This window comes from Lithobates pipiens, unplaced genomic scaffold, assembly GCF_037356315.1.
Source record: "Lithobates pipiens isolate NorthernLeopardFrog02 unplaced genomic scaffold, aLitPip1_a1.2 Scaffold_8, whole genome shotgun sequence".
NCBI lineage: Eukaryota > Metazoa > Chordata > Amphibia > Anura > Ranidae > Lithobates > Lithobates pipiens.
The window spans coordinates 84352975-84380090 of NW_027507903.1; the positions used below are offsets into that span (position 1 = coordinate 84352975).

Consider the following 27116-nt stretch of genomic DNA (forward strand, 5'->3'; position numbering starts at 1 on the left):
ATTACAGTATACTGTATCTATACTGTGTTTTTTACTTTTTGAATTTGGCGCCGATCTCCGTCCCCATGCGTCGCGACGCTCACAGGGAACGGAGCTTGGCGATGTGACAGATCGAGCGAGGACAGCTCGCAGGTCACAGTGCGGGGAGACATCGCTGGATCCAGGGGACAAGGTAAGTAACCCCATCCATGGATCCAGTGATGCGGTCCAGAGTCTGGCTCGGGAATACCGCTTATGGTATTTAAATCTTACCCCGAGCCAGACTCGGGAATACCGCCAGGGAGGCTACAGAAAGTAGCTGCATTATTCACATTGAGTTCTTTAGTGCATTTAGCTTGGGTGTTGCACATTATTTACAGTATTGTGTTTTTTTTTTTTTTTTTTTGTTTTTTTTTTTAAGGTATCACAAGATCTTCCCTTTCTCCATCCCAGTGAAACCAGTGTATTGAACCTTCTGTGCAAGCTGGGAACCGATTACATCCGTTTCACGGAGTTCATTGAACAGTACACAGGGCATGTTCAGCACCCGGTAATAAGATCATGGACTGCATAGAAAACTAAAGTAGAGATGGTTAGATTCAGAATACTTTATTAATCCCAAAGGAAAATTATTATGATAAAGTATTGTGTAAGGTATACTGGCAAGCTTGTTTAGTGAAGTTGTACAAAGTGAAATTGCCTATAGTGATCATTGATAAATCCTTTTTTAACTGATCTGTTTTTTCTGTAACCATTGCTCTTTGTACTGCCTTATTGAATGAGACATTGTTTGTCTTTAAAGTGGTTCTTCATCGGAACCCTCCCCCCCTCCGGCGCCACAATTGGCACCTTTCAGGGGGGAGGGGGGTGCAGATACCTGTACAGTACAGGTATCTGCACCCACTTCCGGGATAGCTCTCTGCGGAAAGGGGCGTAGATTACGCAAGTGCCCCGCTGCCTGCTGGGAAACACACAGATCCCAGAGGCAGCGGGGACTGTCCTTATTGCGCAGCGCGACTCGCACATGCGCAGTAGGGAACCGGGAAATGAAGCCGAAAAGCTCCATTTCCTGATTCCCATACCCATGATGGCGGCGGCAGCACCCGAGAGACGATCTAGAGATCGGCTTCGGGTGCCGACATCGCGGGCGCGCTGGACAGGTAAGTGTCACCATTTTAAAAGTCAGCAGCTGCAGTATTTGTAGCTGCTGGCTTTTAAAAATAAAAAAAATAAAACGCGGAGTCCCAGCGGACTCCCGCTTTAAGTTATTTTTGCGAAAATTAAGTCAACTACAAATCCTGTAACTGCTGACTTAAAGTGTCACTAAACGCACAACAGTAAAATCGGTCTGTATATGCAATAAAACATGCTTGTTATACTCACTGTGGAACCTAAGGGGTTAATCCTCTGCATTGATCCGCCTGTTCTTCCAATGTCACAAATCTGTCTCTTGATAAGACAGCCTTTGGAGTCACTCTGCACATGCTCAGTTTGGTGTGTATTGCTAGAGAGTTTTTTTTTGGGGTGGTGCGCATGTGATCGCCACTGTCCAGACACTGTGCAGCATCATAGGACAGTCAGAGTAGAATGAAATCTCCTCCTACAAGCTTTAACCAGACACTGATAGTAGAGCTGCACGATTGTGGCTAAAATGAGAATCGCAATTTTTTTTGGCTTGGAAGATAGATCACGATTCACTCATGATGATTCTCACGGCTTAACATCTTTCACATTAAAACAAATTTCACATTAAAACAAAAAAAATTGTGCTAACTTTACTGTTTCGTTTTTTTATTTATTGAAGTGTATGTTTTCCCCAAAAATTGTATTTGAAAGACTGCTGGGCAAATACAGTGTGACATAAAATATTGCAGCAATTGCCATTTTATTCCCTAGGGTCTCTGATTATATATATTAATGTTTGGGGGTTCCAAGTAATTTTCTAGCAAAAAATATTGATTTTAACCTAAAGAGGAAGTAAACCCTGATGAGTTTACTTCCTCTTTCATTCCCTGCAAAGGTAAAGCATAATGGACTACTATGCATCACATAGTAGTCCATTATGTGTCACTTACCTGACACAGGAGCCAGTGAAGTCACCGGCGCATCCATCTTCTCGGTGGGTCTCGCTGCTCCGCCGCTGTCATTCGGCGATGACGTCACTCCCGTGCATGCGCACGGGAGCCGCCACTCGCGGCATATCGCCGATGCCTGTCTTTCGGCAAATATCTCCTAAACCATGTAGGTTTAGGAGATATTTCTTGGACCTACAGGTAAGCCTTAATCTAGGCTTACCTGTAGGTCAAAGTTGGTTGTAAGGGTTTACAACCACTTTAAGAAAGAAGTGCCAGAAAAAGATTTAGACTTTCAGTGGTTAAACTTCCTGCATTTACACTGGTTGAAAGCTTGGCAGACTGCCCAGATTATTTACACAAGAAATTCTTTCCCTTTTATCAAAGAAGTAAGCTTAGTTACAATGTTTCATGTTCTACACTTGGCAGATTGCCGGTGTCTTGTAAAATAGTGTCCTCCATCAGATGGTGTCCCCGCTTACTGCGCATGCGCAGTACACAGGAACACAGATTCCGAAAATTGCCGAGGATGAACGGCGCCTGCGCCGTGAGTCCAGGTTCTATCCCCACTATCCAAGTGGACATAGAGTTAGAATAAAAAAGAGCGGAGCGAGGCCGAGCCCAAAGCGTGGCGAGCGAAGCTCGCCCGCGAGGGGCCCTCTAAAATTCTTAACCCTATGTCCGCTTGGATAGTGGGGCTACCTCCTCCACTCACGGCGCAGGCGCCGTTCAGCTTCGGAGTTTTTCCGAAGCTTCGTCTGCTCCGTACTGCGCATGCGCAGTACGGAGCGGACAGCATTTGATAGGCGGACTCTATTAGGCAGAACACCGGGATGCTTTCTTTTGACAGCTGAGTGAGCAGATAATCTCTCCACTTGTTTATATGAAAGAATCTACTCTCAGAGGGAGAGATCGTCAGAGGGGGTGAATCGAGATCGTGTTTTTTTTTTAACGAATAATTGTGCAGCTCTAACTGATAGTGTAAGACTGCTATATACTGCCGATGAGAAAAGGTATTTGGCAGTTTATATTTATTAAACTAATTGCATTTCCATGTTGTGTGTACTGTGGGAGAACATATCTAGTGGATGCAGGCTCCTGGGTTTAGTAACACTCGCCTATCCAGGGATCCAGCACCGCCCTCATCTGGCTATTTCTTCACCGGTCTTCGGGTCCCCTGCACCAGCATGTTTACAGTGGGAGGCCAGCTGTGACTCTATGCAGAGTCACCCCACTGTGCATATGGGAGCTGCTATGTGTGAATGGTCCTGCAGTCCCCTGTGATGTGTCCCGGGAGGTTGCAGGGGGGGGGGGGGGGGGGTTGAAACTTTGGTGGAATCACCTATGTAATTCTAGTTGAAGTGGGAGCAGGTACCTGACAAAACTAGGTACCCTCAGGAAGGACATCTGAAGTATGCTGACTCCAGCCTTACCTTCCCTCTTGCACAGTTGTACAGGCTCCTCTCTGTACAGTGTGCATTGGAAGCTGCAGAAAGTAGGATAGAGCTAGCCACATTTCCTGGCTAAAAAGGATAGCCATCTAGCTCTTTCCTCCCCTGCCTTACTGTCCCTGTCCCGCCCCTTTCATTCATTGGAGTTCAGTTCTTTCGGTTACTGAGGCTCAGCATCGCATGTGGGCATTACTATACCTTCCTGTTTTCAGGAAGCTATATACAGGACCCTGTCACCACCTCCCACTTGCCATAATCTGCCTGAATTGAATAGGAAAGTAAAGAGACCCAGTGGTTGTGTTACGGGGTCTAAAATAAGGTAAAAAGGAAGGTTTTATTTAGTATTTTTTTTTTTTTTTTAGCATGTTGGTAAAAGAGGAACTAGGGAAGGCAAATAGGCAGATTTAAAACAGCTTTTGAAGTAGACTTGTACAGTGAAAAACAGTGGCGTAACTAGAACCTTCAGGGCCCCGATGCAAGAAACCATGAAGGGCCCCCCTGAACCCCAGCCAGGGCCCTTCCCTCCGAGTCCGGCGGTGGAAATCCAGGGCGTGGTCACAGGTATGACCTTTGTGAGCCCTGTAGTTCCACAACTGGTATCAGTAGTTTTTTTTTATTATTTTATTTTTTATTTTTAGGTGCCCCATTGGGGGACTGTCCCTAGGCAGGATGGGGTCCCCGTCCCCAGAAGAGATGAGGTCCTTTTCTCCAGGGCAGATGAAGTTACTGCCGCCAAGTGAGAAGGGGTCCCTGTCCCCAGGGGAGGTGGGGGGTCCCTATCCCCACGTGAGAAGGGGTCCCTGTCCCCAGGGGGAGATGGAGGGGGTATGTAATGGTGTGTGGGGGATGGGGTCCTCTCACTCACCATGACCAAGCTGTAGGCCGCACACTCATCCATGTTGGCCTGGGCTCCATCTAGTGTGCTGGACGGGCGATCAGCATATCTCCCAGAAAGACCTTTCATCATCGGTGTATGACGGGGGAGGAGCGGGGCTGGCAGACAAGCCTGCAGTGTCCTCCGGGGAGCCGGCTCTCATAGGGCTGCACTGCATCTGTGTGCTTAAAGTTTGTTTACCTGGGAGAAGTATGCAGTGCAGTGTGGGCGGGACTCTGGCTGGGGATAACAGACACCGGACTGAGCGGAAATGCATTGAGCAGGAGAGGGGTACTCTGAGGAGCCGGCTGAGGACACAGGTCATGCGGGGAATGCACAACTAAAGAGCAGCCATATGTAGAGGGGGCTGCATGGGCCCCCTGCATCACAGGGCCCGGTTGCGGTCGCGACTGCTGCACCCCCTATAGTTACGCCCCTGGTGAAAAAGATGTGGGCTGCCATTGCTGGGCTTTTGAAAATGAGTTATCTGGTTGTTTTTAGAATCAGCAGGTGATCCGGGCAACTGGCATTCTTAAAAGAAGTCAGCACACTCTGCATGTTCTTGTAGTACAGGTTTCCTGCATGATATTCTAGACCTAAACTATATAGACCTAAACCGTAAGCAATGGGAAGTCTTCCCAATGAAGAGGAGTAAGCAGGGCAGCATTCTAAATGCAGTTTTTTTTTTTTTTTTTTTTTACTTCCAGCACATAGCAAACTGATGTTTTGAAGATGTACAGGTTGTCTTTATCAAGACAATAATGTCCTGTGTGTCCAAATGTTGGTTTGTTATGAGCCATAACTATATTGTATTTTCAGTGCCGGCTTATGTGCCTTTGCGCCCTTGAATGGCACTACAGTTTGCCATGCACTCCCATATGTTTTCAGCCATTTATGGACATATGTAGGATGGCGCTCTAAACATGTCTGTCCAATGAAAATACTGACAGAGGTTCTGTCCCTTTCCCATTCTATCCAGAACTAGAAAAGGAGTTTTACTGGAGTTGCTTTAAAAGAGAAGTATGGGGTTTTAAAATAAACAGACATACTCACTTAGATGGATGCAGCACTGGTCCCACACTGCCTCAAAGACCTCTGATTGCTTGTTTGTCCGTCTTCGCTGGGCTGTGGAGGGGGTGGGAATGACTGGCTCAAACTTTGCGTGGCTTGCTGAGCGGCTGAGTCAGCTGCTGGTTAGGCAACTGGGTTGGTCCCAACATTAAAGTCAGGATCTCTCCACAGTCTGAACTCATGACATCAGAAGACTTTAGCCCAGTGTCGGCTGAATACGGGTCACAGGAGTGCAGAACCAAGTGCATTTCTGTGAAATACAGGTGTGGTAGGGTCAAAGGAGCTTTGACCCTGCTTCTCCTTTTGAATCTGATTTTAAAGGGTTAATGAAAATGATTGTGTTCGAGCTCCTAATAATAATCACAGATATATTCAAGAATGTCCACAACTTTATTTGTTAGCTTTTCTCTAAAGTGCTAATAAGTTAGAAATCAAAGTGACACTCAGTAGAGGTGCGCAATTAATCGCGAAAATGATCGCGATTCACCCCCCACGCGATCTAAGTTCTGGGTGACCCGCGATTTTCTTTTAGTGCCGCCGGTTCCGCATAACCAGAGTGGAACGCAAATGGCGGATATCGGAACTGACGTCAGCCACCAGAACTGACGTCAGTCATTGGAGCGTGCGATGTGGCATGCCGCTGCCTGGTTGTGGGCGGGTACAGTGGCCGGGAAACAGCAGTGTGAGTGCGCGCTGCTATACACAGTAGTAGGGGTGCAACTGATTGTCACCGATCCGTGATCCAAACGGGTCACCCCGCTCGGATCGGCACGTGCTGCGCTCCGCGGTCTCGGCCTTAGGAAAGGCAGTGGCTTCGGCCTAGCTCCGAAGCGGCGGCCATCTTTCTACACCCAGGCTGTTTACACTGTGATCGCTCCGACAGAGCGATCGCTTGTAAACAAACCGGCATCATGTCATGACGCCGGTTCCTCTCTCCCCCTCTGTACTAATGTGTACAGTGGAGGGGAGAGATCCAGAGATGGAAGCAGCCATCCCTCCATACCCTGCAGTAACCAGCAATACCCTGCCAATACCCTGCCAATACTCTAGCCACACTCTAGCCGCACCCCGCCTGCCAATACTCTAGCCGCACCCCGCCTGCCAATACTCAGCGATACCCTGCCTGTAAATTTTTCAAATAAAACTGTTTTTTGAGAATCGTGAGAGAATTGTGATCTTCATTCTAAGCAAAAGAATCGTGATTCTCATTTTTACCAGAATCGTACAGCTCTACCACTCAGTAGTTTAATTCTATAGTATTAGTGGGTAGGAGTTCATATGTAGGAAAATATCACTCTGTGCTCCAGATTTGACCTCCTGTTCTAAAAAATTTCTGAAGCCTAGTCCCTTTTAAAATAAGTTTTTGTGTCCTAATTTATAATCAGATTTTTTAACATGTTAATAACATGTAAGTCATATTTAACATTTTTAAATCTGCAGTTTACATTAAAAAAAAAAAAAATACCTGGTAATCCTGCCATGAAAATGCTTGTTCAGGTATTTCCTTTTATAGGTTGACAATGCTCTGTCCCTCTGGCCTGATTGTTTCCCTGCTTTGTCACACCCTCTCCCTTGTTTTTAATGCACAGTATTTTAACAAACTAAACGTCTTTCAGTTATCTACTTTTAATGTTTTTTATTTTTATATTTCAGGATCACCACCCTTCTCAGCAGGGGCAGATTGGTCTGCATGGAATTTACTTACGGGCCTTCTGTAGGGGTCTGGACTCAATCCTGCAGCCATACAGACAAGCTTTGTTAGACTTGGAGCAAGAGGTATATAAAAATAGAGAATTGTGAAACCTCTTTCTTATCCATTGAGGGACACAGCAATTCAGATACTGTCAGGTTATACTGTTGCCTACAGGATGATTGGACACTGGTAAACATAATTTTTGATCATCTTTTTTTTTTTTTTTCTACGATTTTGTTTGTGGTTTTCTTCCATTGATCTAAGTATTCCTCACTACATTGCTGCTTGAGCTGGTCTCTACGTAGCCAGTATCCAGATCAGCCTTTCCTCTGCTTGGCTTTATACAGTGGGGAAAATTAATTATTTGATCCCCTGCAGATTTTGTAAGTTTGCCCACTAACAAATTAAGGGTCTATAATTTTTATCATAGGTGTATTTTAAATCAGTGGTCATCAACCCTGTCCTCAGGGCCCACTAACAGGCCGAGTTTGCAAGATAATTGAAATACATCACAGCTGATATCAATTGCTGATCGGTGATTGCAGTAATCTAGTCTGCATCTCCCCAAGGTAATACATAAAACATGGCCTGTTATTGAGCCTTGCGGACAGGGTTGATGATCACCGTTTTAAATAATAGACACAGAATATCAACCAAAAATACAGGAAAAACACGATACAAATGTTATAAATTGAGTTTCAGTTCAGTGATAAAATAAGTATTTGATCCCCTACCAATCAACAATAATTCTGACTCCCACTGACTGGCTACGGTATGTGCTCATGTGGTACACAGATTAGACCTGTCAATGTAAGAAGTTGCTCCTAACGACAACTCGTTATGTGTGTGTAAAAATGCTGACTATGATCCTAAAAACACCATCCCTACAGTCAAGCACAGAGGTAGAAACATTATTATTTGGGGCTGTTCCTCAGGTAAAGGTACAGGTCAACTTTACTGCATTGAGGGGCCAAATGACAGGGCCATGTATTGTAAAATCTTGGATGAGAACCTTCTTCCCTCAGCCAGAACAATGAAGATGGGTCATAGATGCGTCTTCCAGCATGAAAATGACCCAATACATACTGCCAATGTAGCAAAGGAGTGGCTGAAGAAGAAGCACATTAAGGTCAGGGAATGGCCTAGCCAGTCTCCAGACCTTAATCCTATAGAAAATGTATGGAGAGAATGGAAACTTCAACTTGTAAAGTGACAGCCAAGAAACCTTAAGGATTTAGAGAAGCTCTGTAAAGAAGAGTGGACCAAAACCCCTCCTGAGATGTGTGCAAATCTGGTAGCAAGCTACAATAAAAACACCTTACCTCTGTGCTTGCCGACAAGGGTTTCTCCACCAAGCACTAAATCATGTTTTGCTTGGGGATCAAATACTTACTTATTTTACTCGCTGAACTACAACACAATTTATAACATTTTGTATCATGTGTTTTTTCTGTATTTTTGGTTGATAGTCTGTCTCTATCATGTAAACGACACCTTTGATAAAATAAAAAATAGACTCTTCATTTCTTTGTAAGGGGGCAAACTTACAAAATCTGCAGGGGATCAAATAATAATTTTCCCCACTATACATGGACCCCTCTGAGCTGAATGTTGTTGTTTTAGCTTGGATTGTGACCTTCGGGCATTGGGTTCTGCTTGTGTGATGTTTTTTAGACAATCGTGTTCTGATAAAAACTAGCCATAATTTCCAGATCCAGAGTGGTGCCATTGCCAATCGGGTTGAGCATTGGGAGCTTAACTCACTATTTACACCACTGGATGCCTTTCAGATTTCCCACTATTGTCGATTTTTTACTGGGGGAATGAAAAACTCTGAGTGACAGACAGATGGCTGGAGCCTTACACTTTAGTTGTGATGGCTTGTTATGAGCATCTACACTTTTGCTCTCTTAAGGTGCTGGAATGCTGTTTTCATATCCAAAGAGAATCTTATTCTGACTTGGAGGTCTATTTGGGCCTACACTTGCTGCAATCATAAAGGATTCCATAGGAAAGAGCATACTGCTTCACAATTTGAGGTCACGGGAGTGGTTGACTTGGTCCTTGTCCTTGACCCACTTCTGCAGTAGGTGCCCCAGGCCAGGATTCTTGAATAATCCAAAATGTTTGAAGTCAGAGGCCGGGTAAGCACTCTGAAAAGCTTTTTGCATGAAGGTGCATTTCAAGTGGGGGCTGGCGGGTCCCAGGGTAGCTTGCCTTTCACACATTCATGTGTAGAAGGTGCTGTTTTAGACTCATATTTTGCCTCTTTCAAATATTCAAATATTCATATTCAGCTTCTTTCTCTTATCTTCCCTGAGCAGCTGCAATGAATAATGCATCCTACTCGGTCATCTTGGATTTCCTTGTTTCAGCCTATGTATTCAGTCTGGAGCTGTACCCCATCCAGCCTACCATTCTTTCCCTCAGGGAAATCCCTTTGCTTTGAGACATGTTGAGCACTTAATGATGTATGGGAAGCCTGTGTTTGGCCTAGTGTTTTTTTCCTGGCAGCCTCATTTTGTGCTTCTCAAACAACCTCTCTTGAAGATAGTCAGCTTTGTGGATCCTTGTAGTCAGCATCTGGCTTCACCAGGTTTCAGTGTTGGAAACAGTCTATCTCTGGGCGAAGTTACCTAGCTTAGCTCCTCACTGCGTAGGTGTTCAGAGTCCGCGTACCTTCAAGTCCCTCATCAGACAGGGAGTTAACTCTTTTTTGCTCCCCTTTGGGAGTGTTGGGGGCCCTCTTCTTAAGGTTGTCCATCTCTATCCAATTTTTTTTCTCTGTTTCAGTCCTCTTTATTGTTATGGTTGTAGTTCTTGAGCAGTCTACCGTGTCTGTCTCTATGGACTAGGTAGCACCTGGTGTAATCCTTTAGCCGCTCCAAATGGTAGAGATGGATTCCTAATCCTGTATTTGAGGGGATTCGCTTATTGGAGAACTATTATTGTTGGGTCCACCTTCTGGCCTTCCAGAACAGGTGGTTCCTTTCATATCATGAGATCCTGCCTTAGGAAGGTCTCCTGGTTCGGACTCCATTAGATACAATCCTCCGCTGGTCCTCCTGTGTCTTCACCAATGAAAAAGAGAGCAGTCCTTCCAGCGACAGGGCAGGTAGAATTGGTTCCTGAGCCATATGATTTTGTGAGCCTCAGCCTCACTTGCACAAATACCCTTAGGCCCCATTCACACCTCGGCGTTTTGTACGTTGGAGCTCCAAAACGCTGGAGGGGAAGAAAAATCTATTCTCTATGGAGATGGTTCACATCGGCACTCCAAGTCGCCTGAAGCTCAAAAAAGTTTTGTAGCTTGAATCAGGCAGATTTGCAGGCTTTTTGGCGCATTTTTATTTTCATAGAAACTAATGAACGCGCCATTGGCGTGGTTTTGTACGCATTCAAGTGTTTTGTCGAGCCTTTTTATGCGTGTTTCTACTCAAACAAAAAAAGTAAAAAACAAAATAGTAATAATATATGAATAAATACTGTAAATGTAAAAATAAATGCAGAAATAGCTAAAAATCATAAAATAAATTAATACGTTGTAATGAATAATTAACCCCTCACCTTAAAAAATATTTTATTGTTATTAAAAATACTACTACTAATATAAACACCCAAACTCGAACAAAAAAGTAAAACTATTAATATTAAATTATTAATAATATTTATTTATTTAGTGTTGGAGTGTTTAGTTGTTGTTTCTTTTTTTAAAGGGTAGGGGTTAATTATTTTTTGATACTTGGTATTAATTTATTGAATTAATTTTTATTCATGTAGTAGTAGTAGAATAATAAATAAACTGAACTAAAACCCCTTACCCTAACAAAGAAACATAATAATAGGAGAAATAAAAGCTAATGAAAAATCTAAAATATCTAGCAACAAATGATGGAACAGATAATAGTTTTCTCTATTGGCTAATAAAAAAAACGGCAAAACCCAAAAACGCGCAAGTGACGAATAAAAGCGACCAAAGACGCTCTTCTTAGGTGTGAATGCTGTGTCGAGGACAATACCTTGACAATCAATTTCTTTTAATTAGGGGTGCAACGGATCGTCACCGATCCGTGATCCGAACGGGTCACCCCGATCGGATCGGCACACGCCACAATCCGTGGAGGGATCCGCGGTCTCAGCATTAGGAAAGGCTTCGGCCTAGCTCCGGAGTGGCAGCTATCTTGGTGCACCCGTCAGCCATTTACAATGTGATCGCTCCGTCAAATGACAGAGCGATCACTTGTAAACAAACCGGCGTCATGATGGCACCAGTTCCTCTCTCCCCTCTGTGTACAGATCTGTACAGTGGAGGGGAGAGAACGGATGGCAGCAGCGCTGTGGGCTGGATCTATAGTGCCCACAGCGCTGCTCTGTGACAATTGCAGTAACAGCATGCCCTCCATACTCTGCCAATACCGTGCCAATACTCTGCCATACCGCGCCAATACTCTGCCAATACTCTTCCATACCCAGCAAATATTCTGCCATACCCAGCCAATACCCAGCAATACTCAGTGTTACCCAGCCATGCTCAGTATATTACCCAATATTACAGTGGGGGAGATGATGTGAATATTGCAGTGGGGGAGATGTATATTACAGTGGGGACTATATGGTGGTGGAATTTCCACTGGTTTTTGCAAATTCAATCATTATTTGCTGATCTGAAAAATTATCCGATCCGTGACTATGATCTGAGGAACGATCCGATCCGTGAGTTTTTTGATCCGTTGCACCCGTACTTTTAACTGGTAGACTCTAGACATGGAGGAGAGGTTTATGCATGTAGGAGTGCCTTAGATCCTGTGTGGCAGGTGGAGGTCCTTGACTGATGCCCCTTTGCTTCCCTGGATTGTCAGGAGGTGGAATAACTACTTTCCCAGGATATTCTTTGCCAAAACTGCCACTGTAGGCAACAGTATAACCCTACAGTAAGCAAATTCATGTATGCCTCAGTGAACTCCAAGAAAAATTTTGCTTTATGCCAAGTGATGTCACTGCTCTGGAACTAGTATACAGTCCGAGAGTCAGAAAAGTGAACCTTTTTTTTTTTTTTTTATATATATCTAATTGTTTTTATTTTGTTTCGTTTAAATGCAGTTCTTGGCTGACCCACACCTTTCCATTTCTCATATTAACTACTCCCTGGATCAGGTGGGTGATTAGTAGTAACTGGTATCATTATTTCTTTTGTTTTATTTGTGTACAATAATGTAGCTGGCGGAGCTAAGTTTTGGAGGGGGTGGGGCTTCATGCAGACCTGAACAAAGGTTGAAGCCCCGTGTACAATCTGAACCTGAAATTGTGAGGTTTCCACAAAGATACATTTTAAGACTAAAACAGTTACTTGGTGCCTGCAGGTCAACCATACCGAAACGTTTTAGGCTATGACAGGTCACTTTAAACCCTGTTGTATTGTTAAAGGAAACTTCTAGAGAGAAATATGAAGACTGCCATTGTTGACCTCAAGAAAATTCTGGTTGTTATGCTTGGTATGATTTCACTACTTTCTTAATCACTGGTTTGCATCAATTAGCTTGCTCTCTTTTCCATGGCAGAAAGCATTGGATAATGATGCCATCTAGCATTTTCAATAATGGCATCCTACATATTTATCTCTATACAGGTTTTGTTTGAAGGCTTTTATTTTTTATTTTTTTTGGATACAGTGTAGAAGGAGGTTTACTTTCTCTGTTTGTCCTGTTTAACATTCTCACTGAAAGTGAGAATACACCAATTTTTAGTTTTCACCAAAACAGGAATAGAGGGGAAATCTTCCAGTGGGGACACAAGTTCTGGTGACAACCACAGATTCCCTCACTTTAAAGGCATTTCTTCTCACTTCACTGTTTTGGTTGTGGGGCAGGGAGTGAAGGAAAAAGTCCCCAATGGGACACATGGCAGGGATTATAATCCTCCAAAAAATGTTTGCTTTTAATTCTACATTGCAAAACTATAAATTGATATGCTCATTTTATTTTTCAGTTTCACCTCCTCTTCCCATCAGTAATGATTGTTGTGGAGCAAATTAAGAGTCAGAAGGTATGTACAATTGTACTTCCTATTAGTGCATCTTGTAACCATACAGGATAAGGATATTCAATTTCACTGAAGAATTTAGGGACTAAGTAGATGAGCCCACAGGCAGAGCACATTTATAAAGGTCAATTAAATCTGACGTGAATTCTGTTTTGTTACAGTATTCCTTCTAATACATCAAAACTAGGCTGACTATAACAGATAGACATGCAGTACCTGGTTGAATTTGCATATACTGAGTTACAAACACATCCATTTCAGACAAACCTCTATCTAGAACATTGGTTCTCAACCTGGATCAGAACTCCCCCCAGCACTGCCACTCATCCCAACTATCTGCCGGCACTGCCACTCATCCCATTTCCCCCCACCTCCCCCCCCCCACCAAGGAGTAAGAAAAGGAAAAAAATTGAGAGTACATGGAAGGGAGAGGAAAAGAGAGGGAGGAACAAATAAAAAGGGGAGAGAAAGAATAAGATAGAGAACAAGAAGGATGGCTAGAGAGAGGGGGGAGGGGGGGGGAACAAAACAAAAAATAGGATAGAGAGAGATAAAAGGGGAAAAAAGGATAACAAAGAAAGTGGTACATCCTAAAATGTACCATAAGGTGTTTTAATACTGTACAAGTATAAGGGACTCGGGGAGCGCTAAATGTCCATTAGGGGCACAAATTACTTGTCTTGGCTTGGGTCCTGACAACCCACGCTATGAAAATGTTACTGTTAGGGGTCCCCACAACTTGGGAAATTTTATCAAGGGGTCACGGCACTAGACAGGTTGAGAACCACTGGTCTAGAAGCATGCAGTGTTTTAATTCAAGCTTATTTTATTCAATAGAGAAATAAAGAAAAACAGATATTATCTTAAACATTACAAACAGTGATAAGATATACCAACAATAGGCCACGTGTGCGTCAGAACAAAACATACCTAGGTCACAAATAAAAGGATTGAAAGCATCTATATAAAGCCCACCAGGAGACCTTTTGTGATAGCAATCCCTGTAGCAAAAAATATAAGTTAAAGAAACCTTCATCCTCATTTCAGTTAAAGGGATCATAGATGCCCCTTACGTAGTGCATCAGAAGAGATTATATAAAAATCTGAATGAAAAAATATGACATAGGGGGTCACACATCGAATCAGTAACAATAGATAAGCAAAGCCATGGTACCTTGGCTTGAAGGATTCCCAAGGGTGTATTTAAATATAGAGAGAAGAAAAGGGAGCGGGGGCAGAAAGATAGGGGGCAAGGATCACTCCATCATGTTCCCAGAGCGACGTCATCCAGGCCATGTTCAGCCCAGGAGATAAACTCAGAGGAGTATCGGAACATGGACCATGAATTCTAGGTGAGGGAAAACTGTTCGTCTTTACCATATTCCTCTGCCAACAGACGATCCATGTCCCTTATGCGGTCCACTTCAGTAGCCCAATCCCCCAGGGAAGGCATGGTTGCCGATCTCCAATGACGGGGAATCACTACGCTGGCCACCGCCAGAAAGTGATGTAATACATCTTTTTTGATGGATTTGAACGTACCAGGGAGTATAGATAAGAAATCCACCTCAGGTGAAGGGTGAATAGAGGTCACCATCAGTTTGCAGTATAGTTAGAAGATCTGTTGCCAATACCCCTGCACTGGAGGGCATTCCCACCAGATGTGGAGCATGGTTCCTCGGGAGCTAAGACACCGCCAGCAGGTATCTGATACTGCCGAGTTGAAATGGTTTATAGTCGATGGGCATCTGTACCATCTTGTTACCAGTTTAAATCCCTTTTCCTAGGTCTTAGTGGCTAGGGATAATTTGTGTGTCAGGATAAAACATTTTTGCCAGTCAATAAGGGAGATAGTGTTGTAGTTCTGTCTCCCAGGCCACCGTAAACGGTGGGAGGTCAGGAGAGGAGATATTGAGCAAGAGGGAGTAAAGTTGAGATAAGCATGCAGTGTTTTTAGCGTGATGGCTCGTATGAATTTGACAGTTAAAAGTCTGGCCCACTGTCAATATTGATCGTGGATAAATGTTAATGGGTTGAACCACCCACTAGGTTTTCTTGCTTTGTGGGCTTATGTGATTAAATTACCCTGCATGCGTTCCTTACCTCATCTCTGTCATTGCAGCAAAATAATTCTTAATCTTAATTCTTTGCAATGTCTACAATATATCCTTAAAGGGTTATTTCACTTTAAAAAAAAAAAAAATTCCTCTGCAGGTAAGGGGTGTTTTTGTATATAAAAACATTACAAACCGTGCAGCTCTAACTAAAATGCCCTTGCTATATTGGTGTGGGCCATTTACATGCCTCCCAAAGCCTGACTGGAGTACTTCCAGGGTTTTGCTAAGTGAGGCCTAGTCATTACTGCTCACCTTCACTGTCCCAGGAGTGAGCTTTTTCTTTGATTCAAACTTTCTTGAATTTTCTTTCTCTTCCCTGATGCAGTAGCTCTGAGCTCAGCATTTGAGAGCTCACTCCTGTGATGGAGGAAGTGAGCAGTTATGACTAGGCTTTACTTTGCAATGTCCTGGGAGTATTCTAGTCAGGCTTCAGGAGGTACATAAATGGCCTACACCTATAGCAAGGGCATTTATTCAACTTTAGTCAGAGCTGCATAGTTTGTTTTTATCTACATGTGCCCCTTATCTGCATAGGCAGTGTTTTGGTAAGGGTGAGCTAACCTTCTTATGGCTAAGTTCAGCTTTTATCAGAAAATGGTCTATGCAGTCAAGTGGGTATTAAAAAACTGTCTAGCTCTGTAAAATGTAAATTATTTGTATTGTCATACCTGTATGCCATTTGCCCCCCTTTTCTGCCTGGCTGAAAACTCCTAATTTCTAAAATCTACAGGGACCCCTTAATTTAGGCTATTTTCTGGAAAAGGTAAACTTATCATTTAAAGAAAACCTGTTCTCAAGGACTAAGTGAACACATATTAACAGCGCTAGTGGAGTGATTAAATATATACAATCACAATGTAAAGTGCACAAGTGCAATAGTGATAAAATAATTAACAAAAGTTTGTCGATAACTGTAAACGTTTAAGGAAAACTCAGATATCAATCATCAGAGATACTATCCCCTCCTGAGACCCCATTCGCCAGAGATCATGGACCCTCTTTGCAGTCCGGGGGTCAAAAAAGCTTGATCGGGTTATGATGGATTATACCAGAACTTGGAGAGGCTTTTCAGATGATTGGAATAGAAGAATGGTAAGACTACCACAGACAATTCCCATACGGACCACAGAGGATTACATGTGTAGAAAAAGAAAAAATAGCATGGTGAAGTGCTGCCGGCATAAAACACTGCGCATTGACAAACGCCACTCACGGGACAGATGAAACAGGCATCAGTGTATTAGTGTATTTCCGGGTTCGCATTGACGGCGTGTGTTCCACGGACGGCGGAAGTTGCGTCACTGGTACGTGAACCGAAAATGCGTTGATGCATTTCGCCCCTCCTCCAGGGCATCATCAAGGACATCCTGACTTTTTTGACCCCCCCGGACTGCAAAGCTGAGGGTTGATGATATCTGATGAGTGGGGTCACAGGAGGGAAGCGTATCTCTGATGATTGATATCTGAGGTTTCCTTGCCATTTGGTTGTCAAACTTTTACCATTATCGAAAAACTTTTGTTAATTATTTTAACACTATTGCACTTGTGCTCTTTACATTGTGATTGTATATGTTTGATCACTCCACTAGCGCTGTTAATATTCGTTCACTTATTCCATAAGGTTTTTGCATTTAGTGCAATAAATTATTATTCTGCCCAATGAAATGAATATATGCCCAAGTGCTCAACACACCCATTTGTGTTTACAAAAACGCAGTGCATTTTTGACAATGCTTTTCTCCTGCTAGGAGAAAGGCGTTTAGGAGAGACGGCAAACACCCAGTGTTCATGGGGTCTTCATCTGACATCATATTTCCCAAGCCAGAGTGATCCAATAATAGACCCTGACACTCCAGAGCTAGGGGTGACGATGCAACATTCTCTATTTGCATTCCAGGGACCACTGGTGGTTTCCTACAAGGACGGTGTATTATATTACTGTTTACAGCATTGAATCCATTTTTATGACTTTATAGACACGTCTTCCTTGGAATGCCATCTCTACGCTTTGATATGTTTCCATTGTATTAAGAAATCATTTTATGTCAAGTCATTTTGAAAATGGACCACTAAATGAAATGTCATGTCATGTTGACCTTTAATAACAACTATCTGAAGTGTATATTCCTCTATGGACAGGAGTAAGAACGACATTTCAGTGTTAGTAAACAAGTCATGTAGTCTAGTGAAGGTTATATGAGATAAACCAAGGGACATTATTATAGAATGAAAGTTAAAGGATAAGTTCACCTTTAAAAAAAATAAAAATAAAATGATTGGACATCTTTTTGCTGGTAAAAAAGTGTGCAGTTATTTTTTCTTTTTACTTTGAGCCCGGATTGCAGTGCATCCATGATCAGCAGATTGCAGGTGCCATGCAGGACTCCTGCAGACTTCTCGGTGTATCTGTCTGCTCATACCGCATACGGGCAGACAGACACTGACAGAAGGAATGAACTACCAGAGTGTTCAACAGCACCATGGTAGTTCATTGAAATTACAAGGCTATCAAGACTTGTAGCTCCCCATTCCTAGAGGACTGTGAATGAATGACATGGCTGGCCGGATGGGCGGAGATGGAGGAAATGCTGTAGCTGTGGAAATATGTTACATGTTTCACCCTAAATACAAGCGGAACGTGTAACATGTTCCATAAGGTGAATTAACATTCGCTATACAACTACATATCTGGTACGCTTCATAGCAGAATTTGTATTCCGTTCTTTGTTGCAGATTCATGGATGTCAGTTGTTGGAAACCGTCTACAAGCACAGTTGTGGGGGTCTGCCGCCTGTTCGGAGTGCACTGGAAAAGTAAGAAATCCTTCCTTACAGTTTGTATGAGATACCTTCATGAAGCCTTAGGATTCTCAGGCAGATGTTTCACTGAGAATCTGTGGAGAGACCTCTCTACTGTATTGTAGTGCCTCTGTAAACTGCTATGGTTTTCTCCCTGGTCGACAAGTGCATGTGCTGAGCAAGAATGGAGCACTTAGTTTCATTAAATAAAGGAAATAGTCAGTGCTTCTCATCTAGAGGATTTCAGAAATGTTGGATGGCCTCTGTATATAGCAATTAGGGTTGTACCAATACCAAGCATTTTCACGGTTATCAGTACTCGTGCAAATGCTCCGATACCCGGAACCGATACCTTTTGACCTTTCTTTCAGTTGCCAGCGGGATTTCCCTGCAAACAACTGAAATGTAAAGAAAATAATGCCGGCAGTTGGTTGTTAAGGAGCGTGACCGCTGCGTCCTTAACCAATGACGTTTCAGCTGTCCGAGTGTTCGTGAGAGCCAGGGTTAGCTGCAGCAATGTCCTCCAACATGCCCCCAGAATTCTACTGTTAGGAACTGAATAAGACCCTGTGGGAGGTGCCCAAGAGATTTCAGAACCTGAGTCCCGTAGACTCTGGGGGGTTACAGTCTGGTGTGGTGAGTGGAAAGTATATGCGGGCGGTGCACAGCCCTGCTGCAGAAGGGAGCTGGCTACATATGTGGGTTGGGTGCCCGGCGGTGGGGCTCATTGCTCTTCGTGCATGTCCTCCTTGTCCTACTGCCTGCAGTGCCCTGAGCCGGCACTTTATTACCAGGGATTAGGACAGGAGACTGTGCACTCCTCTCTGCCCCACACTCTTCAGGAGAAACTTCCATTGCTGTCTTTCCTTGCAGCCGTGCGAGTCCTGCAGGCTCTGCGCACACAAACTTTCCCATAGATAAGTGCTGAGCTGGGTGCACAGGGGCAAGAGGCATGGAACAATCACAGGTTGTGTAATCACAACACACTTCTTCTAGGGGCTTTCTGAAGCAGCAGATCAGACCTGATGACAGCCTTTGATTGTCCCTGACAGATAGGGGCTGTCATCTGCAGAGCTTCATTGAAGCAGTGCCTGCTGAAGTTTGCACACATCCATGGCCATTTCATTTTTTTTTTTTTTTTGCACAAATAGAGCTTTCTTTTGGTGGTATTTGATCACCACTGGGTTTTTAGGAAAAAAAATTTCTGCTACATGTCTTTGGTACAAAAAATCCCAATAAGTGTATATTGACGATAGGTATCGGAAATTGGTATCAGCGAGTACTTAAAAAAAATAAAAAATCTGTACTCATACTCGGTGTTAAAAAAAAAAATGGTATCTGTACATGCCTAATAGCAATACATGCTTTTGACAGCCAAATGTGCCTGTTACTGAGTACTTGACCCTGCATGAGCCGCTTAAAGTGTGCTTTGATATTCCAAACTGCAGAAGGAAGCTTAGTCCAGCTTCTGTGGACAGCCTTGTGTTTTTCTTGTGTTGTACAGTGTGGCAATGATGCAACTTTATTCTTGTACAAGCATAAAGGGGTTGGAGATTAAGTTCATGTACTTGTGACCATCCCATCCACCTTGATCTTTAACAGATTTACCCATATAATATAAGACTGGGAAAACTATTTTTACAATCCACAAACCTAACTTCAAAACTGTACCTAAAGCTAACAGTGCACTGATACATGATGCAGTCAGAATATGAATGAGACGCAAGTGGTCTGATCTGTTTTTTTTTTTTTTTTTTTGTCAAAGACTTTTTCTGATTGCTGATTGTCCCCCCCCACCCCTCATGACCAGAGATGTAACAACTTGCTTCCTCCTTGCTCATATTAAAATAAAAGCTTATGGAATAGTCTGCAGTCTTTAGGTTGAGGGTGGCCATTTTGTACATTTACATCCAACCATTCCCCAATACCTCTACATTTAAAGGGAAATTGGGACTTTTGATGAAACAGTTGAAATGTGGAGATAAGAGTAAAAAATACTTTTATTCGTAGCGAGTATAGTAGAAAAATTATTTCATATATATATATATATATATATATATATATATATATATATATATATATATATATATATATATATACATACATACATACATACATACATACATACATACATACATACATACATACATTTAGCACAAAGTATAGGCATAATGGATAGAGACATATATACAAATGAAGACACTATCGTAATAAATAATAGTCAGAGTGTTAATATACATAGAACAGTAATGCAACCTAATGGTGCCAAGGGAGACATGCCTGAATCTGTAATCACATGGTATATATACGTATAATGGTACTAAAGTAATGTTGGTGACATCATTGAGGTGTAAGTGATATGGCTGTAGCATCAAATATAGCTCGCCGCGTTTCGTGGATGTTTATAGTGGACCGACCTGTATATAAATAGTGGATGACAGTAGCCTAGATATGTGCAAGCATTGAACTAATGATGAAAAAGAAAAAAAAAATTAAACAAAGATTGTGCAGTGAAACAAAATGAAAAAATGACTACCAAGGTGCACCTAATACCATGAACACTTACCCAATTGCTGTAAGCCATGAAGTACCGGCTGACAAACTGCTAGTATGCAGGGTCAGCAGAGGAGACTGGCCATATAAACTGCCCGCTCAAACTGGGAGGTAGATATATGCCGCCAATGTCACGTGCTTGAGTCCGCGGCAGGGGGAGAAGGCGCCCACACCTGAGCTGGATGATTGCTCAACGATTGGTGCCAAAACCTTCCCAAACCGTGTAAACCACGCAAATGTGATACTTCTGAGCAGCCTAACATTCCTGTGTATGGGTTCATGTAAATAAAAGTCTGTCTTTGTATAGGGATGGTCTCAGGTGTGTTCGGATCGTAGTCCCAACCCACTTGAGCAATCCCGCCAGGAAGCCCTCACTGCATACTGCCAATCATAGGCAGCGTGTTTATGTTCAGCTGCGGGCCAGGAAATGCCTCACTGTCTATGATTGATGGTGTGCTGTGAGGGCTTCCTGGTGGGATTGCTCAGGTGAGATGGTACTACGATCCCAACATGCCTGAGCCCATCCCTATTTGTGTTTGGTAAAATTAGCCATAAATGGGATACAGCCAAAGTGATTTTTTTTCAATAAATGGTTACTGCAAAACCACGTGCAGCTATATCACTTCAAAGCGCATGTTTCTGGAGTAGAGAAGGCTTTACTGATAGTCTTGGGGAAAACGAATTCTAGCATGCACTGAGTTTTTGTGATTAAGATCTACAAGATTGCATACACAACTTTTTGCATTTGAGAACATTAGGTTTTCAGAGCGTACAGCACATTGCAGCGACCTGGGGTCCCCACAGCGTTCTATAAAGCTGAAAACAATAAGCACAGAAAAGCACACAGAACTGCAATTACCAGAGTATAATGAGCCTTAAATAGTGATAAGATATTTTGGTTCCATTAGTTTTTTTGTATGTAGATGTTGTTTATGTATCTTATATCTACCTAGGATCCTGGCAGTGTGTCATGGGGTTATGTACAAACAGTTGTCTGCCTGGATGCTTCATGGGCTTTTATTAGACCAGTATGAAGAGTTTTTTGTGAGACAAGGGTCCGCTTCTGGCAATGCTTCTACCCAGCCTGATGAAGAAGATGACGACTTGGGTATCGGGGGCCTTACTGGGAAACAGCTGCGAGAGCTGCAAGACTTGGTGAGATATTTAATTCTAAACGTATATTTTGTACACGTTCTTTTGAATGTAAATGGCATCTTATAAATGGTAAATTTTATTTTGTATTGACACCTCCTAATAGACTTTAAAGTAAACCTGTGGCCAGGGTACATATTTACAGTTGGGCTCAAAAGTTTGCATACTCTGGCAGAAATCGAGAAATGTTGGCATCGTTATTGAAAATATGACTGATCATTCCAAAAAACTGTCTTTTTTTTATTTAAAGAGGAACTGCAGTCTGCTCACGTAATTTGTAATAATTTTTTTGGTCATTTTGAGGTTTCCCTCTAACTGCTTTGCATATTTTATATATCCTGTGATATATAAAATATTGCCAAATTTTCTGCAGAAATCTCCCTCCACTGAGTCTGGCTGCAGCCATTTTAACTATGGGCAGCTGAAGCTGCTGCCTGTTCCTGGATTTACAGACCCGCACCGCCCAACTCTGCAGCTCTCATTGGCCCTCTTATGACTCATCCTCCCTCCCTTCCTGGCAAACTCTCTCCAGAGTTACAGAGAGCTGTGCATGATGTCATAAGCCTAGGCTTTTTACCAGACAAGAAACAGGAAGTGGGCTGTATAAGGTATTTACTGTCAGAAAAAAAATATTTTACTATCCAAAGTTAAAACAACAAGGGCAGAAGGTTTAATGGATGGAAAGATTTAAAAAAATGACTGAAGGTCCGCTTTAAGGATAGTTATCATTTGAAGCCATTTATTATCACAGTTGTTTGGCTTTTTCAAATCATAATGATAACAGAAATCAACCAAATGGATCAAAAGCTTCCATACCCTGGAATGGTTGCCCTTGGTACAGACACACAAGGGGGGACATACAGATTAAAATGGCAATCAAAGGTTAATTTCCTAAATCTGTGGCTTTTTAAATTAAAAATTGTGTCTATGTATGAGTCAATGAGTTTGTTAATTCTCATGTGGATTCACTGAGCAGGGAGCAGAAAACTGTCAAGACATGCGAAACAAGGTGATGGAAAAGGATATAAAAGATATCCAAAGCCTTGAATATGTCAGTCGGTACTGTTCAATAACTTATTAAGATGTGGAAAATTCAGAGACCTCTTGATACCAAACCAAGATCAGGTAGACCAAGAAAGATAACAGCCAAAACTGCAAGAGGAATTGTTTGGGATACAAAGAAAAACCCACATGTAACCTCAGGAGATATACAGGCTGCTCTGGAAAAAGTGTGGTTGTTTCAAGCAGCACAATACGATGATACTTGAACAAAAATGAGCTGCATTGTCAAGTTGCCAGAAAAGAAGCCTTTACTGTGCCAATGCCACAAAAAAGCCAGACAACACCTTGACACTCCTCACAGCTGCTGGCACACTGTCATCTGGAGTGAGGAGCCCAAAATATAGCTTCATGGTGACAACCATAAGCGCTATGTTTAGAGAGGTGTGAACAAGGCCCATAGCCACAAGAACACCAATCCCCACTTTGAAGCATGGTGGTGGCTCACTGATGCTTTGGAGGTGTGTGAGCTCTAACGGTATGGGGAATCTTGTGAAAATTCATGGCAGGATGAATGCAACATGTTATCAGAAGATACTGGCAGACAATTTAAAGCGCTTGGACATTCCAGCATGAACATGACCCTAAGCACAAGGCCATATTGACCCTCCTGTGGTTAAAGCAGAAAAAGTTGAAGGTTCTGGAGTGGCAATCAGTCTCCTGACCCTAATATCATCAAGCCACTCTGGGGAGATCTCAAATGTGCGGTTCATGCAAGACGAACAGACTGCATGACCTGGATTTTGCCAAGACGAATGGGCAGCTATACCACCTGCAAGAACTCGGGGCCTCATAGACAAATATTACGAAAGACTGCACTCTGTCATGGATTCTAAAGGGGGCAATAAACAGGATTATGAACTTGGGGTATGCAAACATTTTAACAGGGGTCATTTCACTGGTTTACTTCTTGCCAGGTTTTGTTTTATGATTGTGCCATTCTGTTATGACCTACAGTTGAAGATGAATCCCATGGCTGCTCACTCATGTTTTCTTTAAAAATGGTACATACTGTATATTACCAAGTCACCAAGGAGAAGAAAACTTTTGAGCACAACTGTACGTATTCCTAACAAGGAGTAAATCGGGCACCGTGGAGCAATTTGTTTTTCCACAGTTACAGTATCACTGAAGTCATCCAGATTGTTCTCTTAGTAGTGCAGCTTCATCTGATTGCTCTTCCCAGCAGACCACCAGTTTTCTAATCTCTAATTAAAATATAGCAGGAGTTTTGGATGTGCAAGCTGAACCTCAGAGAGAATGGCACAATAGATTGTTGCACAGTGCCTACAGTTACAGAAGTCAGTGAGGGTTTCTTTAAACGGTTTGTTTACCTTTTCAGAAAAAAAACACCGTACACCATCCCCACTGTACTTTACCTATGTGGGTAATGAGCTGTCAGTGCCCATGCAGTTGGTGTAGCGGTCCCCGCTCCCAACGCTCTGTGCTTGCGCTGACCAATCAGAATCACTATGATCTGTCCTGGAAACTTTCAAGAAACAAGGGTCAGAAGAGGGTGGGGGGGAGGGGGTTATAGGATGTTGGTTTACCATTTTTGTGTTTTTTCTGAAAAGGTGAACGTACGCTTTAAAGCTCATTTACTGCTTGTTAAGAATTTGTAAAAAGTTGAATGTCCACAGCCCTGCTGGACTCCCAAGTTTTTTCTTTATTTTTTTTTTTTTTTTTTTAATGCGAATGTGATTTGCTTCATTTGCCCCCCAAAAATCCTCATGTTTTTAAATTCTACATCCTGTGTGTGAATATGTGAGTGTATTATGTGTGTGTGTGTGCTGTTTTTGTATATGGTTTGCTTTTTGTATTACATGGTTTTATAAATAATTTTCAAAAAAAAGTGTATACAGGTGCATCTCAAAAAATATCATCATTAAAAGTTACGTTTATTTCAGTAATTCAATTTAAAAAGTGAAACTCATATATTATATAGATTCATTACACACAGTGGTTGATTTACTACAGGCAAATAGATAAACTAGAAATAGGCAGCTGCCCTCTGTAAGAGCAGTTGCTTCAGAGCTTAGTAAATAAGACGTTTTGCTGACTTCCATCATTCAATCACGTGCAAGCAAAAATTCCATATTTCTTTTTATTTTCCTTGCACGTGCCTGGGTTTTTTTTTTTGGAACTTGAAACTTTACCTCATTTACTAAGCTCTGGAGAAATTGCACTTGCAGAGTGCACAGTCTATTTGCCTTCAGATATCACTCTGTGGGGTTTATTTACTAGCGTGCCTCTCCACTCCAGCCCATGTCCTGGATACGTCTCTGTGGTGGCTCTTGAAGCACTGACACCAGCCGTAGTCCTCTCCTAGTGAATCTCCCCCAAATTCTTGACTGGCCTTTGCTTCACAATCCCTCTCAAGGCTGTGGTTATCCCTGTTGCTTGTGCACCTTTTTCTACCACTTTTTTTCTTCCGTTCAACTTTCCATTAATATGCTTGGGTACAGCACTCTGTGAACAGCCAGCTTCTTTAGCAATGACCTTTTTTGACTTGCTCTCCTTGTGGTGGGTGTCGATGACTATCTTCTGGACAACCGTCAAGTCAGCAGTCTTCCCCATGATTGTGTACCCTACTGAACCAGACTGAGAGACCATGCAGGCGTCTCAAACTGGCAGCCCTTCGGCTGTTGCAAAACTACAAGTCCCGTGAGGCATTGCAAGGCTGACAGTTACAAGCATGACTCCCACAGGCAGAGGCATGATGGGACTTGTAGTTTCACAACAGCTGGAGGGCCACCAGTTTGAGACCACCAGTTTGAGAGTTTGATTAAAGGCTCGGGAAACCTTTTACAGGTGTTCTGAATTAGCTGATCAGAGTGTGACACCATGAGTCCATAATATTGACCTTTATTACAATATTCTAATTTCCTGAGATACAGAATTTTGGGTTTTCATTGGCTGTAAGCAATAATCATCAAAATTTAAAAAAATACATAAATAAAAAAAATGCTTGAAATATATCATTCTGTGTGTAATGACTCTATATAATGAGTTTCACTTTTTGAATTGAATTGATGAACTAAGTTAGTGGTTTGTAAAGTCATTTTTTTTTTCCTATAAATATAACAAACATGTTATACTTACCTGCTCTGTGTAGTGGTTTGCACAGGGCAGCCCCAATTCTCCTCTTGATAGCAGAGAAGAAACGCTTCTGCGCACAAGTGGATTACCAGACAAACTATATAATGCCACAAGCCTTGCTGTCCTCAAGGATGGGGGAATCCTAATAGTCAAAGATATAAAAAGAAACGAGGGGGCGCACCAGCCTTGTGCATTATCCTTTGGATATGTGTTTATTAAAAGTAATAAAAGAAAACTACTCACAGTTGTAGAATTCTTGCAAAATGAATAGTCATCAAATAACAGCATTTAGTCAGAGATGAACAAAAACTCTTCAAAGGTCACAGAGGAAATCACTGCCAGCTGACGTGTTTCGAAGGGAAAGTCCCTTCTTCATCAGAGGAAGCTGAGACTGCTGAGCTCTGAGGAAGAAGGTACTTTCCCTTCGAAACACGTCAGCTGGCAGTGATCCCTGTGATTTCCTCTGTGACCTTTGGAGAGTATTTGTTCATCTCTGACCGAATGCTGCTATTTGATGACTATTCATTTTTAGGGCTGCGGAAATTAACGATTAATTGTTCGATTAATCGTTAATTTCTTTGATCGATCAAAATAATTTTGATCGAGGACGATCCACGGAGTCAGCTCCGCGGTCTCGCCCATAGGAAAGGTCGCGGCTTCAGCCTGGCTCCGGAGCCGCAGCCATCTTGGTCCACCCGACGGCGGCCTAGACGCATGCGCTGACATCATCATCGCCCGCCTGCTTGTGTCTACTCTGAGGATGGACGGGTCTGCCTTCTGTCTATTCCAGACAGAGCAGACAATCATGAATATTAAGGTTTGGGGGGGATGTGAGGAGATGTGGGCAGTACTTTATGGGGGGAGAAGTGGGCAGTACTTTATGGGGGGAGAAGTGGGCAGTACTTTATGGGGGGAGAAGTGGGCAGTACTTTATGGAGGGGAGATGTGGACAATACAGCATGGGGGGGAGATGTGGACAATACAGCATGGGGGGGAGTATGGGGGAAATGTGGACATTACAGTTAAAGTTAAACTAACTTTCTACCTTTTTCTTAAAGTTTAATAAAAAAAATTGTAAAAACTGTATGTGCATTATAATTAATCGAAATTAGTCGATTAATCGATTAAAAAAACCAAACGATTAATCGAACAGGAAAAT

General features: G+C 42.6%; 1 protein-coding gene across 2 annotated transcripts in view; it reads left to right on the forward strand.

Annotated features, from left to right (window-relative positions):
• LOC143963466 (gamma-tubulin complex component 4-like) overlaps positions 1-27116 on the forward strand; it is a 185296-nt gene that overhangs the window by 16618 nt on the left and 141562 nt on the right. For both annotated transcript variants that reach the window (XM_077473099.1, XM_077473100.1), the window contains exons 2-7: positions 401-529; positions 7101-7223; positions 12241-12294; positions 13126-13182; positions 18030-18109; positions 21601-21802. In XM_077473099.1, the coding sequence (XP_077329225.1) occupies positions 401-529; positions 7101-7223; positions 12241-12294; positions 13126-13182; positions 18030-18109; positions 21601-21802 (645 nt within the window). The remainder of the gene's footprint in view (positions 1-400; positions 530-7100; positions 7224-12240; positions 12295-13125; positions 13183-18029; positions 18110-21600; positions 21803-27116) is intronic.